This window comes from Neoarius graeffei, chromosome 3 (genome assembly GCF_027579695.1).
Source record: "Neoarius graeffei isolate fNeoGra1 chromosome 3, fNeoGra1.pri, whole genome shotgun sequence".
Taxonomy (NCBI): domain Eukaryota; kingdom Metazoa; phylum Chordata; class Actinopteri; order Siluriformes; family Ariidae; genus Neoarius; species Neoarius graeffei.
Genome location: NC_083571.1, coordinates 32553774 through 32571527, shown reverse-complemented (window position 1 = coordinate 32571527; position 17754 = coordinate 32553774). Strand labels below are relative to the sequence as shown.

Below are 17754 nucleotides of genomic sequence, written 5' to 3'. Positions count from 1 at the left end.
TACGACGATGACAAAACTGCATAATGGTCCGGGATGCTTGTTTGTGTTCACGTGGTCAGCCATTTTATCGACTCTCATCAACATTTCTTCACTCACTGGTCCAAAAAAAAAAAAAACCCAGCTGAAATCAGTATGCGTGCAGCGCAGCCAGATAATCATCCTGCGTTGTAGCTACAAAGCCAGAATAAACGCTTAACGTAAGCACTGTTTGTATCGTGCACCAGTCAGAACTCGTTTACTTTGATATTTCTTCGATGTGGTGTTATATGAAAGAAACCTGCTTGCTTTTATAGACAAGGAGTCGGACCAATCAGAATCGAGAATTCTTCAGCATCACATGTGATTTGAGTTTGATTTTTTTTTTTTTAATGTTCACCGTAAATAACATGGTCCTGTTCTCCTGCAGGCTGGTTGGCTGAACCCCTGTGGCTCCGTTCGCCGACCGGCGCTGTAGTTCTGGCGAGATGCCGTTCTCATCCAGCGCCTGCAGAGACGGGAAGGTCGGATCTCTCCGGAAAAACAGCGTCCTCTTTCCTCCTCCATCGTTCACTCCGTTTATCACCTGAAGGGCAAAGGAGCATGAGCATGTTACCTGGAGTGGGGTTTAAGAGACTCCACTGAGGGGGGGAAAAAAAAAAAGCGGCGACAATAAAGGCAGTACAACATAACGTTCTTTAACCTCCTAAGGCCCAAGCGTTTTTTTTTACATGCATTTTTTATTTCTCTTTGCTAGTTGGGCTTATTAGAACCTGATTAGAATAAAAACTAAGCATCATCTTTTGATAAGATGTACTTTTAGAGAAAAAGAAGTATGTCCACATATGTGGATTCTTGTTCCGAATTTCTAAAAAGTGCTGTCCACGCATGTGACCGCTAAGCCCTAGGAGGTTAATAAATGGAAAAAAAATGCTTTTGTCAAATTACTGTGGTAGAAGAGGAATAAAAGGAATGGCACACGTCAGGATGTACTTGATTGTTTTCCTGTTTATTAAAGCCTGTGGATGTTGACCTGCGTGAGTGAGAAGGCTCTCCTGATCCCGGCAGCCAGAGAGTTGGTAGCGTTGGCTCGGCTGAACTTCTCGATGCACTCGTCTATCAGCGCCGGGGGAGCGTTCTTCCGTGCCACCACCGCCCGCCCGCAGAACAGCACCTCGAACTTTTTGGCGAAGGCCGTCGCTGATTCCGGGGTGTCCTGATGACTGGCGTCTTGCCGAGAGTCACCAGGTTGGGTGGCGGGCGTGTCCTCCTGACGGGCAGAGCTCTTACCGGCCTGCCTCAGGGTGCTGATGATCTCTGGGACCTGAGGGAAGAATACAATCGATGATGTTTTTCCCCCCTTTGTAACCTGTACAACTATAAATAATACTACTAATAATAAAAAACTGAAATGATTTGTGAATCATTTAAGCTGAAACTGTGCTATATAAATGAGGAAGTGCAGAGGAGGGGAAAAAAAAGGGGGGGAGGACGCACACAGAGAAGTTGCTATTCTCGGAAGCGTTAAATTTACCAGGGGAAGAAGTAGTAGGCAGTGGAGAAAATTAAAACATACGTGCGTGCGTGTGCGTGCGTGTGAGAGAGAGACAGAACAACTGCCTTCCCATTCCATCTAATCTGTCAATATAAACATCACAAACTACCACGAAGGTCAGCGTTTCATGCCAATCGAGATGCACATGCTGTAACTCTTGAACATGTGACTTTTCAGGGAAAAACATGAATTTCCACCTAGTTTTTTTCTTCAACGGCTCAATGATCAAACCCAAACGTTCAACACTGAGCGAAGACAGGGTGCAAGGATCGAGTGTGACAGAATTATTTGTAATTCTATGCAATACTTTAACACATACAGTTAGGTCCATAAATATTTGGACAGAGGCAACATTTTTCTAGTTTTGGTTCTGTACATTACCACAATGAATTTTGAACAAAACAATTGAGATGCAGTTGAAGTTCAGACTTTCAGCTTTAATTCAGTGGGTTGAACAAAATGATTGCATAAAAACGTGAGGAACTAAAGCATTTTTTAAACACAATCCTTTCATTTCAGGGGCTCAAAAGTAATTGGACAAATTAAATAATTGTAAATAAAATGTTCATTTCTAATACTTGGTTGAAAACCCTTTGTTGGCAATGACTGCCTGAAGTCTTGAACTCATGGACATCACCAGACGCTGTGTTTCCTCCTTTTTAATGCTCTGCCAGGCCTTTACTGCAGCGGTTTTCAGTTGCTGTTTGTTTGTGGGCCTTTCTGTCTGAAGTTTAGTCTTTAACAAGTGAAACGCATGCTCAATTGGGTTGAGATCAGATGACTGACTTGGCCATTCAAGAATATTCCACTTCTTTGCTTTAATAAACTCCTGGGTTGCTTTGGCTTTATGTTTTGGGTCATTGTCCATCTGTATTATGAAACGCCGACCAATCAGTTTGGCTGGATTTGAGCACACAGTATGTCTCTGAATACCTCAGAATTCATCCGGCTGCTTCTGTCCTGTGTCACATCATCAATAAACACTAGTGACCCAGTGCCACTGGCAGCCATGCATGCCCAAGCCATCACACTGCCTCCGCCGTGTTTTACAGATGATGTGGTATGCTTTGGATCATGAGCTGTACCACGCCTTCGCCATACTTTTTTTTTGCCATCATTCTGGTCGAGGTTGATCTTGGTTTCATCTGTCCAAAGAATGTTCTTCCAGAACTGTGCTGGCTTGTTTAGATGTTTTTTAGCAAAGTCCAATCTAGCCTTTTTATTCTTGAGGCTTATGAGTGGCTTGCACCGTGCAGTGAACCCTCCGTATTTACTTTCATGCAGTCTTCTCTTTATGGTAGATTTGGATATTGATACGCCTACCTCCTGGACAGTGTTGTTCACTTGGTTGGCTGTTGTGAAGGGGTTTCTCTTCACCATGGAAATTATTCTGCGATCATCCACCACTGTTGTCTTCTGTGGGCGTCCAGGTCTTTTTGCATTGATGAGTTCACCAGTGCTTTCTTTCTTTCTCAGGATGTACCAAACTGTAGATTTTGCCACTCCTAATATTGTAGCAATTTCTCGGATGGGTTTTTTCTGTTTTCGCAGCTTAAGGATGGCTTGTTTCACCTGCATGGAGAGCTCCTTTGACCGCATGTTTTCTTCACAGCAAAACCTTCCAAATGCAAGCACCACACTTCAAATCAACTCCAGGCCTTTTATCTGCTTAATTGAGAATGACATAATGAAGGAATTGCCCACACCTGCCCATGAAATAGCCTTGGAGTCAATTGTCCAATTACTTTTGGTCCCTTTAAAAACAGGGTGGCACATGTTAAGGAGCTGAAACTCCTAAACCCTTCATCCAATTTTAATGTGGATACCCTCAAATGAAAGCTGAAAGTCTGGACTTTATGTCCATGTCCATTACATAACTATAACTTGAATATGTTTCAGTAAACAGGTAAAAGACATAATTTGTGTCAGTGTCCAAATATATATGGACCTAACTGTATACACACACGCGCGCCTCAGCGCTGGTGTTATTTTTATGTCAACATGCTCCTTCGAATACGTCATCATTTCCATAGTAACTGCTTATTCGCTGTTCGGCGGACGCTTGATGTAACCCAAGTTTGATGATGGAGATGAAAAACACGTTCTTCGGTAAGGATGAGTCAGTGATTTTTTTTTTTTAGGGTTTATGGAAGGAGTCTCCAGTGTCAGCACGTTCTGTGGTCGATACCGTGACCTTAAAAGCCAAACTTATTTAAAAATACTCGAACAGGAACTGACTGGAAAACTATCCCAGGCCTTAATATTTTCCTACGAGTAAATAATGATGCGAAGACTTCAAGAGTGATACGAGTCACGAACACGCGGGATGGAAAGCTTCGCTTGTGTCACGATTTGCTTCACTCTGATTCAGGGAGTTATGATTCGATTCATGACTCGTGAGCCGATCTCTCACACCACTTGGGTTTCAATTAAAGTATTTAAACTTTCGAGGAATTGCAAAAAAAAAAGTATTGTCAAGAAAATAAAAGATAAGAGAGCTGGAGAGAGTGAAGGATTAAAGCACTACTGCATCGCTTTGTAGAGGTACAGTGGTGCTTGAAAGTTTGTGAACCCTTTAGAATTTTCTATATTTCTGCATAAATATGACCTAAAACATCATCAGATTTTCACACAAGTCCTAAAAGTAGATAAAGAGAACCCAGTTAAACAAATGAGACAAAAATATTATACTTGGTCATTTATTTATTGAGGAAAATGATCCAATATTACATATCTGTGAGTGGCAAAAGTATGTGAACCTCTAGGATTAGCAGTTAATTTGAAGGTGAAATTAGAGTCAGGTGTTTTCAATCAATGGGATGACAATCAGGTGTGAGTGGGCACCCTGTTTTATTTAAAGAACAGGGATCTATCAAAGTCTGATCTTCACAACACATGTTTGTGGAAGTGTATCATGGCACGAACAAAGGAGATTTCTGAGGACCTCAGAAAAAAGCGTTGTTGATGCTCATCAGGCTGGAAAAGGTTACAAAACCATCTCTAAAGAGTTTGGACTCCACCAATCCACAGTCAGACAGATTGTGTACAAATGGAGGAAATTCAAGACCATTGTTACCCTCCCCAGGAGTGGTCGACCAACAAAGATCACTCCAAGAGCAGGGCTCGAAATTAACTTTTTTTCTTTGTGTCCCCCAGTGGTCCCGAATTCTGTGTTGTATTGTCCCGAATGGAAGCAATAGTGTCCCCATTTTTTTCCTCTCTGAAATAACCAGTGGTTAATATTATCATATGAAGTCTCATCTCATCTCATTATCTCTAGCCGCTTTATCCTGCCCTACAGGGTCGCAGGCAAGCTGGAGCCCATCCCAGCTGACTACGGGCGAAAGGCGGGGTTCACCCTGGACAAGTCGCCAGGTCATCACAGGGCTGACACATAGACACAGACAACCATTCACACCTACGGTCAATTTAGAGTCACCAGTTAACCTAACCTGCATGTCTTTGGACTGTGGGGGAAACCAGAGCACCCTGAGGAAACCCACGCGGACACGGGGAGAACATGCAAACTCCACACAGAAAGGCCCTCACTGGCCCCGGGGCTCGAACCCAGGACCTTCTTGCTGTGAGGCGACAGTGCTAACCACTACACCACCGTGCCGCCCATCATATGAAGTTACTATTATATTTGTAACTATGCGATTTTGAACCCTTTATATCATTTTTACAATAAGTCACAAGACACAAGCGACACATGTCCTATACATCATCTACTTCAAAATTACAGTTATTGCATTTTCAGTTTATTAAACTTCGGCGATCTCACTGTATGAATAGATACCCGTTTATTTAAAGGGGCCAACTAGCTCATTCAGAAAATGTTTCAACTCCCTACATCTGCAGTACACTTTAGCTGAAAATAAGACCCCTTTTATGTTCATTTCATCTACTTATACCTTGAATATCTGTTGGCACTTATAAGGCCAACTTATCATTTTCACCATTACAGTTATCCATTTTTATGAACTTTCCGTTATCCATTACCGTTATCCATTTTTATGAACTTTCCGTTATCCATTACCGTTATCCATTTTTATGAACTTTCCGTTATCCATTACCGTTATCCATTTTTATGAACTTTCCGTTATCCATTTTTATGAACTTTCCGTTATCCATTACCGTTATCCATTTTTATGAACTTTCCGTTATCCATTTTTATGAACTTTCCGTTATCCATTACCGTTATCCATTTTTATGAACTTTCCGTTATCCATTTTATGAACTTTCGCTGCCGAAGCGTGGGTGCAAATGTTAGCACCATCAGCATAGTGCCAGGTCCGAGCCTAGTTGTGCTGCTGACTGACTAAACTTTCTGAACTAGAAAGACACCAAGAAAACTCACTTATTCTGTTGAACGGTATCTTCCGTCAATATCATCCACATCATTCCTGTTGTATTTTATAACGTGTCTAACAGTGTTCATTAAGTTCATTCAGTTGCTCGCGTTGCCTGCAGACCAGGCGATGACACTTTGGATCCTGAAGGTCCCGGAGACGTTATGTCTGGGCTTTCAGTTTCTTCCCCGCGGTCGGTCCGCTTCAACCACTTCAGCATTTTTGTTCTGGCGAGAGTCGGTGCAGCGCGTGCGGTAGCAATTCCATTCCAAGTCCATATAATGCGGACACCGGCCGAAGATTCTAGAACAGAATGCGCTGCTCTGTAGCCTACGGATGCAGGTGCATCGAAAGTGTAGCTACTATGTATTTTTCGCTGTTAACGTTTTAAAATTGACAAATTAGGTGAATGTCTACGTATGTGTTACAGCTTTGTAAATAATATTAATGTAGAACTTTTTTTCTAGATCTATTTTTTTCCATTGTCCCGGGATTGTCCCAGATATGATAATTTTGTGTCCCGATGACATTTTTTATGGTCCCCGGGACATCGGGACACCGTTAGTTTCGAGCGCTGTCCAAGAGCAAGGTGTGTAATAGTCGGCGAGGTCACAAAGGACCCCAGGGGAACTTCTAAGCAACTGAAGGCCTCTCTCATATTGGCTAATGTTAATATTCATGAGTCCACCATCAGGAGAACACTGAACAACAATGGTGTGCATGGCAGGGTTGCAAGGAGAAAGCCACTGCTCTCCAAAAAGAACATTGCTGCTCGTCTGCAGTTTGCTAAAGATCACATGGACAAGCCAGAAGGCTACTGGAAAAATGTTTTGTGGATGGATGAGACCAAAATAGAACTTTTTGGTTTAAATGAGAAGCGTCATGTTTGGAGAAAGGAAAACGCTGCATTCCAGCATAAGAACCTTATCCCATCTGTGAAACATGGTGGTGGTAGTATCATGGTTTGGGCCTGTTTTGCTGCATCTGGGCCAGGATGGCTTGCCATCATTGATGGAACAATGAATTCTGAATTATACCAGCGAATTCTAAAGGAAAATGTCAGGACATCTGTCCATGAACTGAATCTCAAGAGAAGGTGGGTCATGCAGCAAGACAACAACCCTAAGCACACAAGCCGTTCTACCAAAGAATGGTTAAAGAAGAATAAAGTGAATGTTTTGGAATGGCCAAGTCAAAGTCCTGACCTTAATCCAATGGAAATGTTGTGGAAGGACCTGAAGCGAGCAGTTCATGTGAGGAAACCCACCAACATCCCAGAGTTGAAGCTGTTCTGTATGGAGGAACGGGCTAAAATTCCTCCAAGCCGGTGTGCAGGACTGATCAACAGTTACTGGAAACGTTTAGTTGCAGTTATTGCTGCACAAGGGGGTCACACCAGATACTGAAAGCAAAGGTTCACATACTTTTGCCACTTACAGATATGTAATATTGGATCATTTTTCTCAATAAATAAATGACCAAGTATAATATTTTCATCTCATTTGTTTAACTGGGTTCTCTTTATCTACTTTTAGGGCTTGTGTGAAAATCTGATCTTGTTTTTGGTCATATTTATGCAGAAATATCGAAAATTCTAAAGGGCTCACAAACTTTCAAGCACCACTGGAGAGATGAAAAGTGAGGGATGAATCCTGCTCCACCTCGATCAGCAGGTAGTCACATGGCATTGTGGGTAATGTAGGAAAACCAAACAGTGGAAACATGTTTATAAAAGGAGAGAGAGAGAACATGGGTGTAACTGGATCTTGTAGAGTCTTGTCCGGAAAAGGAATGCAAAGTGCATTAAAAACACGCCGAGGTTTAGGCTTCATCTACAAGCAACATGCTGCTTTAATATCACTCTTTCTTTCTCTCTCTCTCTCTCTCACACACACACACGACCCAGAAGCTTGCTGTTTATGGCCCGAGCCCACCCTAATGACGTTTAATGCCAACCAAATGCCAACTTGCTGGAGTGCAAACTGCATGATGTGATGAAAGAGCCTCCACACACACTTCTCAATGAGAGCTTTGTGTTGGATGTAATGGAAAAAAAATAAAACGAGGCCCACCCTTCCTTTCAACAGGTGACCATGACAGTGTGTGTGTGTGTGTGTGTGTGTGTGAGAGAGAGTGAGAGAGACATATATTAGTCCCTAACACACACACACACACACACACACACACACACACACACACAACTTCTTACATAAAGCAACCGTCACACAACCTACAAGAAAACGCTCATTTCTGATTGGCTGAGAGACGTCTGTGATGTCACGACACATCGTCCCGAGTTCTTTGCGTTGTGTGAGAGTTTCTCAACTCTGCAAACTTTAATATAAAGCGATAGTCCCTCATCATGTCACGTCACGGAGAGACTGGGAGGTGCGAATAATTCAATCAGCACTAATCTGATTGGCTGCCATCATCAAAACAGCAGCAGCTGTGATAAAGCATGCACTTCTAGAACATCTGCACTGATGAGACTCCAAGATTGACAGCTTCATTCAACACTTGCGTTATCGTCAGACACGCCCCTTAGGCACCGGAGAAAGCGAGTTCGAATCCCGATGATGCTGGAAGAGCAACACTCGCCAGGCATACTGGTGACGTGTGCTGATCCTAAGCATCTGTGAGCTCAGGTATGAGGAAGAGGGCAGACAGCACTTTACAGCTGGCTTGGAATAAACCCTGGTTGGTGGGTGTCGTGTGATGTAGGAGGAGTTAGCGAGTTGATGTAAATTAGCAAATCCGTGAGTTGATTCGTAAACAAATTGAGGGGTGGATCTCTTTTCCTCCTTGAACTCACGCTCCATACACACAAAGCCACGCCTCCAGAACCTACACGGCCTGTGGAGATCAGTCAGTCAGAATTAATCTTACCGAGAATGGTCACGACATCTTGCACGGCTTCACGCTCTTCTTTCTCGATTATCATTGCGCTTGATTTCAAAATTGTGAAATTTGTGACTATTATTCAGCAGAAATCTTGGAACTGAAGCGCTGTCTCTTGGCGCCGTTCGGAGCAGGAGTGCAATTCTATCTTGAATCATTTTGAAATCACCGAATCGTTTTGACTCACCGATTCGTTCTGAATCTTTAAACATTTTGAATCACTGAATCGTTTAAAGTGCTGATGACACGAACATGACTCTATGCAATTTCTTAAATAAACTATACAACATGGCAAACATGTTAGATTTCTGTTATAATTACGTGAAAAGAAGCTGTTGTTACGCGAATATCCAACTTTTAATTGCACAGCGCAAGAAAACTGGGTCCGTGGCTCGCGGCCATGCTGTGACGTCAGCGGGAGAACACGCTGCGGTTCACTGGCTGTTCTACTCTGGTTCTACTCAATGGAAATGGCGCATGAAAACGCCGGTGAACTCTCTAGTGCTAGCTCTTCCTCTTCTGGGAGTCTAGAATTGTGTTGATCTCTTCCGAATAGAATCTATGATAGCCTACTCTCTTTACCCTTTGCCTCTCGTTGCTAGGCGGCAGTTACATGAAAGCCGCAAGCTTTCACAAGCAAATACATGACTGATATCACGCCGACTTTATGATTATCATGTAGAATCTATAGCTCTACGTACCTTTATCTTATGTCGTTTCACAACACATGTTCTGACAGGAGGACTGTCTTTGGATCCGGCATAGCTACGAGTAGACCCCCTCTGGAATACTGGCAGTGTTGCCAAATTGGGAGGTTTCCCGTCCAGTTGAGCGGTTTCAAGTGCATTTTGGTGGGTTTTGAACATATTTTGGGCTGGAAAACTTCAGCAGTATCTGGCAACACATACTGCTGACGTTTTCCAGCCCAAAATATGTTCAAAACCCACCAAAATGCACTTGAAACCGCCCAACTGGGCGGGAAACCTCCCAATCTGGCAACACTGTGTAGGCACTGCTGATGGTAGTAACGCACGTTTGTGCTGAACTGAACACCCAAGAGATTCTTTTAAGCTGGGAAGGGTGTCAAAACAATCCAAATCGAAGTGTTCAGAGCACAGGACGGATGTTGGTGAGGGCTCCCACTTGTCACGAGTGCGCCTGACTTGCTTCACCCACTTCGCACGCAGCTCGGGATCTCTGGGAAACTTGAATAAACTTACCCCATCCTTGTGGGTTTTGGAGCAAAAGCCGGCAACACAACGCGAAGGCATAATAACTATATATGTCTAATAAAAATACTAATAATGATAAACTGAACACGTCGCATCAACAACAAACCGGTAAGTGAGGAGGAAGGTTCTTTCGCTGACGTCATATAGCTCCTCCTCCTCTTTCGTCTCCTGGGTGCTGCAGCCCCGTCAAATTTGCCCAAATAGCCGCGTTTTTTATCATAACTTGTAAAATAGGCGCCTTCGTGAATTAATATATGGATCATCGGGAATTACTTTTTATGTTATAAAACATCGCCAAAGATGTCAAAAACGTGTCATCAGCCCTTTAAATTCTAACGTGGAGACACTGAAAGGATTTTATGAAGAAACTGACATAATATGAAGACGGCTCTTTATGAGGACAGACACACGCACCTAAATCACTCACCTTAATCAGCCAGTTCAACACTGAAGGCATAGCCGATCTCTCTCCCTCCCTCCCTCTCTCACTCGCTTTCCTTCATTTCTAATCTTTAATTCCTCACACCGTTTATTGTGCAATTGTACTCCTCTCCTCCCGTCTTTCCCTTTTCCTCCTCTCGTTTTCTGAAACGTCTCCTTCTCCTGCGCTTCCTGCTGATGTTGCTCGTGAGGGCACTACCTTTTCCTCATCACCTCCCCCTCTCCCTCGCTCTACGCACCTTCTCATGCTACTTGATCTTGTGCTGTTTTCTCTACAAATTGTGTGCATGTTTCCAGTTTCTCGTATTCATCTCTTTCTCATAAGAGGCTGATGCCACACGAGGCCTAAAAAGCATCTGAGTCACTCAGACACACACAGCTGTCCCCCCCCCCGGAAGTCAGATAAACTGACAGACCCGTGACTAATCTGAAAACAGACGGCGTGTAAACCCGAGTCCTGAAACACACACACTCCAGGTGCAGGATTCTTCAAATCTCACAAACTGAGATTTTCTTTTATTTCAATTCAAGACAGAAAACAGAGGGAGTGATGGGTCATACTTCCCATTTCTATAATAAAACCGCATGTCACTAACAAAGCACATAACAGAACAACTTGAATATTCAGGAAAAGAGTCCAGAGCTGAGATCACACCGGTGCTGGGAAACGGGAGAGACCGCACATCTTTACAACACTATCAATCATGCAATCATACGAGAGAGAGAGAAAGCGAGCGAGCGAGCGAGCAAGAGCGCAAGTACACTCAATCGTGACAGAGAGAGAAAGAAACAGAGATAGCATCAGAAAGAGAGAAAAAACAAACAAACAAAGGACATAAAGCAAGACAGGGCAAGAGACACGAACAGAGACAGAAAGAAAGAGACAAAAGGGGTGTTCACACGGCACATATTTGCACCGATGTATTTTGTTGCGATATATCTTACACCGGTGTAAATTTTGTGGAGCGTTCACACGTCACAAACCTGCTTACTAGAGAGAAGCGTGTTAGCACCGGTGCAGCCCCACTTGCGTTCACACGGCGGTTTTTGCGACCGTGCTATACGATAGTAATAATGCGGAAATGAAATATGCGCATGCGTGAAAATGTACTTCCTTTTCCCGGTTGTCATGGCATCACCAAGCGCCGGGAAAACAACGTGGATGAAGACACCAGTGTTGCCAGATACTGCTGACGTTTTCCAGCCCAAAATATGTTCAAATCCGCCAAAATGCACTTAAAACCGCCCAATCTGGCAACACTGGAAGACACGCAGTTCTGTTGTTGTTGATATTCGCCATTTTGGAAGCGCAAAATACCAGGATGCAAATGATGTAATGCCCGTATGTAATCAACTCTCTTCACGCGTAGCGAGTCTACCCCTGTAGCGTTCAGACGTCCCATTTTATATCAGTGCTGCCCCGCAAACTAGCGTTTACTCCGGAGTAAATTTCTTAAACCACCTCCCGAGCAGGGTTAGATTTGCACCGGTTTAAGCAGCTTTCAGGGGCTACACCGGTATAACTTTGTACCGTGTGAACGCTCTACCGGGGCAGCCCCGGTGCTACACCGGAGTAAAAGTTGCCGTGTGAACACCCCTAAAGAGGGAGAGAAAATAGAGATAGATAGAAAAAAAAAAACAGGAGATACAGACAGCAAGAGAGAAAAAAATAGTTACAGAAAGGGGAAAAATACAGTTAGAGATAGAGATAGAGCAAGATAGAGAGAAAAAAATACAGTTAGAGATGGACAGAGAGAAAGGGAAAAACAGATAGACAGAGAAAAAAGACAAAGAAAAATAGTTAGAGATAGAGACAGAGAGAGAAAATACAGAGATACAGAGAAAAAACAGATAAAGAGACAGATTGAGAGAGAGAACACAGCTAGAGAGAGGCAAAAATACAGTTGGAGATAGACAGAGAAAGGAAAAAACAGTTAGATATAAAGAGACAGAGAAACAGCTAGAGAGAGGAAAAGAGTACAGTGAGAGATAGAAAGAGAAAAACAGAATACAGTGAGAGAGAGAATACAGTGAGAGATAGAAAGAGAAAAACAGAATACAGTGAGAGAGAGAATACAGTGAGAGATAGAAAGAGAAAAACAGAATACAGTGAGAGAGAGAATACAGTGAGAGATAGAAAGAGAAAAGCAGAATACAGTGAGATAGAGAGAATGCAGTGAGACAGAAAGAGAAAAACAGAATGCAGTGAGACAGAAAGAGAAAAACAGAGAGAATGCAGTGAGACAGAAAGAGAAACAGAGAGAATGCAGTGAGACAGAAAGAGAAAAACAGAGAGAATGCAGTGAGACAGAAAGAGAAAAACAGAATGCAGTGAGACAGAAAGAGAAAAACAGAATGCAGTGAGACAGAAAGAGAAAAACAGAATGCAGTGAGACAGAAAGAGAAAAACAGAATGCAGTGAGACAGAAAGAGAAAAACAGAATGCAGTGAGACAAAGAGAAAAACAGAATGCAGTGAGACAGAAAGAGAAAAACAGAGAGAGAATGCAGTGAGACAGAAAGAGAAAAACAGAGAGAGAATGCAGTGAGACAGAAAGAGAAAAACAGAGAGAGAATGCAGTGAGACAGAAAGAGAAAAACAGAGAGAATGCAGTGAGACAGAAAGAGAAAAACAGAGAGAATGCAGTGAGACAGAAAGAGAAAAACAGAGAGAATGCAGTGAGAGAAAGAGAGAACAGCTAGAGATAGAGAAAAAAATACAGTTAGAGATAAAGAAATGAAATAAAGAAAGAGAGAAACAGAGATAGAGAGTTTCTTTCTCTTGTCTAATCTGTATATAATGAGGTCACATCGTTATGATCGGATGTATAGTTTTGGGTTTATTCCTCTCCAGGGTGAGGTCCAGAAACTGAGCGAGAGGTGTCTGATGTCCGAGTGAAGAGCTGCTGGTGGGGCCCGGGGGCATGCTGCTCCGGGAAATTTTGAAACATCAAAGCAAATTTGGGGCCCTCTGGTGTAATCTTGGCATGGAAAAGCAGTTGAGAGAAGCTCAGGGGTTTCAGGTGGTGAATTTCAGTAAAAGGAATCGGCTCACTCAGATCATTTCAGGAAAACGCTTTATTTTACAGCTCATGCAGCCTTTGTGCCTAAAGGTAAATAAGCATTAGAGAGGTTTCACACGCCTCAGATGAGGCTGCATGAAAAGTTCCGCGGCTTCCTCAAATGGGAAGACCACAATGGCTATCTTGGCGCAGTGCTGCAGTCGAGTCACTAAGCCTCGAGTCCGAGTCCAGGCTCGAGTCCCCAGTGTTCAAGTCCGAGTCATTAAAGAAAATTTTGAGTCGAGTCCGAGAACAAGACTCCATCCGCACCATGTGACGGTGGCTGTTGCTGCCTTTACATAAAAGCATCTCTGCTACAGTGTTGGACTAACGTTACTGCTCGACCTCCCCGGTTAACAGGCTACAGATAAAAAGCTAGTTCATCGCTCAGCAAGCCCCGCCCACTATCATATAACATGCGAGAGGGTTAACACTAGCTAGTTCATCGCTCAGCAAGCCCCGCCCACTATCATATAACATGAGAGGGTTAACACTAGCTAGTTCATCGCTCAGCAAGCCCCGCCCACTATCATATAACACGAGAGAGGGTTAACACTAGCTAGTTCATCGCTCAGCAAGCCTCGCCCACTATCATAACACGAGAGAGGGTTAACACTAGCGAGTTCGTCACTCAGCAAGCCCCGCCCACTATCATAACACGAGAGAGGGTTAACACTAGCTAGTTCATCGCTCAGCAAGCCCCGCCCACTATCATATAACACGAGAGAGGGTTAACACTAGCTAGTTCATCGCTCAGCAAGCCTCGCCCACTATCATAACACGAGAGAGGGTTAACACTAGCTAGTTCATCACTCAGCAAGCCCCGCCCACTATCATATAACATGAGAGAGGGTTAACACTAGCTAGTTCATTGCTCAGCAAGCCCTGCCCACTATCATATAACATGAGAGAGGGTTAACACTAGCTAGTTCATCACTCAGCAAGCCCCGCCCACTATCATAACACGAGAGAGGGTTAACACTAGCTAGTTCATCGCTCAGCAAGCCCCACCCACTATCATATAACACGAGAGAGGGTTAACACTAGCTAGTTCATCGCTCAGCAAGCCCCGCCCACTATCATATAACATGAGAGAGGGTTAACACTAGCTAGTTCATCACTCAGCAAGCCCCACCCACTATCATATAACACGAGAGAGGGTTAACACTAGCTAGTTCATCGCTCAGCAAGCCCGCCCCACTATCATAACACGAGAGAGGTTTAACACTAGCTAGTTCATCGTTCAGCAAGCCCCGCCCACTATCATATAACATGAGAGAGGGTTAACACTAGCTAGTTCATCACTCAACAAGCCCCACCCACTATCATATAACACAAGAGAGGGTTAACACTAGCTAGTTCATCGCTCAGCAAGCCCCGCCCACTATCAACAGAGCAATGAACACAGCGTGTCACTGACTTCTCTGGGTGGAGTCTTACCAAATGATGATTGAAGTTCGAGGTCGTCCCCGTCGTCTCCTCGATAGTTCTTCTACATATGTAACACACAGCAGTGCATTTTTTCCCACTGCACGAGAAGTCTGTATAAGCAAAGCGGACAATCCTAGGGGCTTCTCTCCAGGCATTTTAGCGCCATTAACGTTAGCTTGTTCCTGAACGTGACGTATGAACAGGTGAATGTGCATTCTCTCTCTTGCATGAAATTAGTATAAAAATTAATGTAGATATAAATATATTATGCCAAATTATGACGGCATGTTACAAAAAATAAAGGAAAAAAAATCCGAGTCCTCGTCTCCAATTTACAAGTCCGAATGCAGTTAACGAACGAGTCCGAGTCATCAGTGCTCAAGTCGGAGTCACGAGTCAGACTCTAGCACTACAGTACAAGCCTGTCTTGGTGTAGCTTAGACGAACGATGCGGTGCAATGTGCGGAGGCCAAATCTTGATTCTGTTGCTCCAGCTGAAGACTCTTTCAGCCTCTGCATTGTCAACCAGGACGGAAAGAGACGCAGCAAACAGTCTGACAAAATAATCACAGTCATCCTATCATGACTGCAAAATTATACATTAAAACTGTTTTTGTTTCATTATAATTTTCTCTAACGGGGGCTTTGTACCGTCACGTGACCCCATAGCAACGGTAACTACGGCGCCATGGCAGGGGGCACGCTTGTCATACTTTGTTCAGCTGAGTTAGTTGTTATTGATCGGTATGGGAAGGTTTTGCTGTGTTTTTGGACGTACAAATCGTTTTGAACGAAACAAAGATTTTTTTTTAATTTAGCAAAAGTAATTCATCATCGGGGGAAAACTAGAGAGATTTCTACACGTAGAAGGGAAAAATGGGGGGGTAAAAAAAACATTCAGCGGGACTGTGTCGAACAGAGAGGTCAAAAACCTGATTGTATACTCAATTTCCATAAAAGGTAAAAATTTCAATTTATGATTATTATTTCAGAACTGGAACGAGGTGCTCATTCTTATCCACTGAAGTGAACACGAGTGGCAGAGCCTAAACTTACATTCGGGGATCCTTCGGAGCGTGTTGTGCGCACGCTTGGGACCCAGTCATTATGGGAAACACCTGATGCTGATTTGAGCGCGATCAGCTCGTGCGTGTAAGGACACAGAGGCTTTGTGACGTCTCATCACTATCAAGTTTGTTTGTAGCCATGTTTCATTTTCGCAAAGATCACGCCTGCTAATCAACACTTCCTGCACTTAGACCAGTCTACCGCCGCATGCCTGTCAGAAGACTTCACAAAGTCTCACCCTGTGTCCAAAATCACTCACTGTATAGTGGACTATATAGCCAGTTCGCCATTTTGCAGTGCTGTCTGAATGTATAGTGAGAATTATTACGCCCTATATAGTGTACTCATAGCATCCCACAATGCACCATGAAAAGTAGTGAACAACCGATGGCCACCAACCAAACAATATACACCATCATGCATTGCGGTTGCGCTAAAAAGAGAAGAGGAAAAGCATTGGGGTGAATGGATGGACGAAGAAACACAAACAGACATTCGAGTCCAATTAAAAATAGTAAGAGAATAGAAAAAAAAAGCTAAAATAGAATAAGAGATAAAATACAAGAATAAAATTTAGAGTGCAAAGCGAGGAATTAATCAAAAGTCTCAAATTTGATTTAATAAAAGGCAGCGGCAAAGAAGAAAGCTTTCAGCCTTGATTTAAAAGAACTGAAAGACGCAGCCGACACGAAGTATTGATTAATGTGGGAAATGTGCTCAGTATAATATGGATTTATCCCAAAAACAGATGCATTTATTTATTATTTTGAATGAACCCCACCAGCTGACTGATCTGGCACGTTTTAATTGTGCGACATTAATAACGTAAATACTGGCGAGACGGACTAGTGCCTGAAAGCGTTTTTCATTTTACCAATGAGCTCACTATATCGTCCTCAATATCAGTTTCTCAATCACTGGGCCACAGAGAAGCGCCATCTAGTGGGCCTTGAACTTTTTTTTTTTTTAAACTGAATCTAATTTTTACTCGTAGTAGGGTACAATTGCTGGGTTTCATCTGACGTCTCATCAAGCTACGGTCGCACTACAGCTCGCGATGCTTTGCCGATGAAAATGAGGCATTCTGATGGCGATCTAAAGTTGTGGTCACACAGCAAGTGAACACTTGACTGTTGCGCCTTTGCACGCTTGAGTCTGGCGCAGCTCGAGCGGCTGTGAGTGCTCACGGAGCGCGTTGTGCTCATGCTTGGGACCATTATGGGAAACACCTGATACTGATTTGAGCACAAATCAGCATGCAGAGATACGGAAGCTTTCTTCACAGACGCTTTGCGAAGTATTATCATCATGGTGGTCATGGTTGTTTCTAGCCATGTTTATAACACTGTTTTGCTTTTCTTAAAAAACACTTGGAGGACGCTCTGGACACTTACAGTCATGCTTTCATGGCTAAGGACTACAGTCGAGCTGCTAACTTTAGGACTGCCATCAATGAACAGTTTATAACTTCAACAAAACAGACTTCATGTTAAAACTGTAATGGTCTTCCTGATTTCACGGTTACACTTTGTGATCGTTACAGAAGCGAGTTATTTATAATCGTGTTATCTGTCATGATCCAGATGAGGTTGGGTTCCCTTTTGAGTCTGGTTCGTCTCGAGGTTTCTTCCTCGTGTCGTCTGAGGGAGTTTTTCCCTTGCCACCGTCGCCACAGGCTTCTCGTTGGGGATAAAATTAGCTCATGTTTAAAAAATCTTTCATTTTCTGTAAAGCTGCTTT

At 43.3% G+C, this 17754-nt stretch overlaps 1 protein-coding gene across 7 annotated transcripts in view; it reads right to left on the bottom strand.

Annotated features, from left to right (window-relative positions):
- Positions 1 to 17754, bottom strand: part of tbc1d1 (TBC1 (tre-2/USP6, BUB2, cdc16) domain family, member 1) — a 164746-nt gene that overhangs the window by 91253 nt on the left and 55739 nt on the right. For 6 of the 7 annotated variants that reach the window (XM_060916684.1, XM_060916685.1, XM_060916686.1 and 3 more), the window contains 2 exons: positions 1010 to 1300; positions 377 to 562 (listed from right to left, as the gene is read on the bottom strand). In XM_060916684.1, coding sequence (XP_060772667.1) covers positions 377 to 562; positions 1010 to 1300 — 477 coding nt within the window. Of the gene's footprint in view, positions 1 to 376; positions 563 to 1009; positions 1301 to 10440; positions 10794 to 17754 lie in introns of those variants that run through there. The other variant, XM_060916690.1, reaches the window with a different exon arrangement.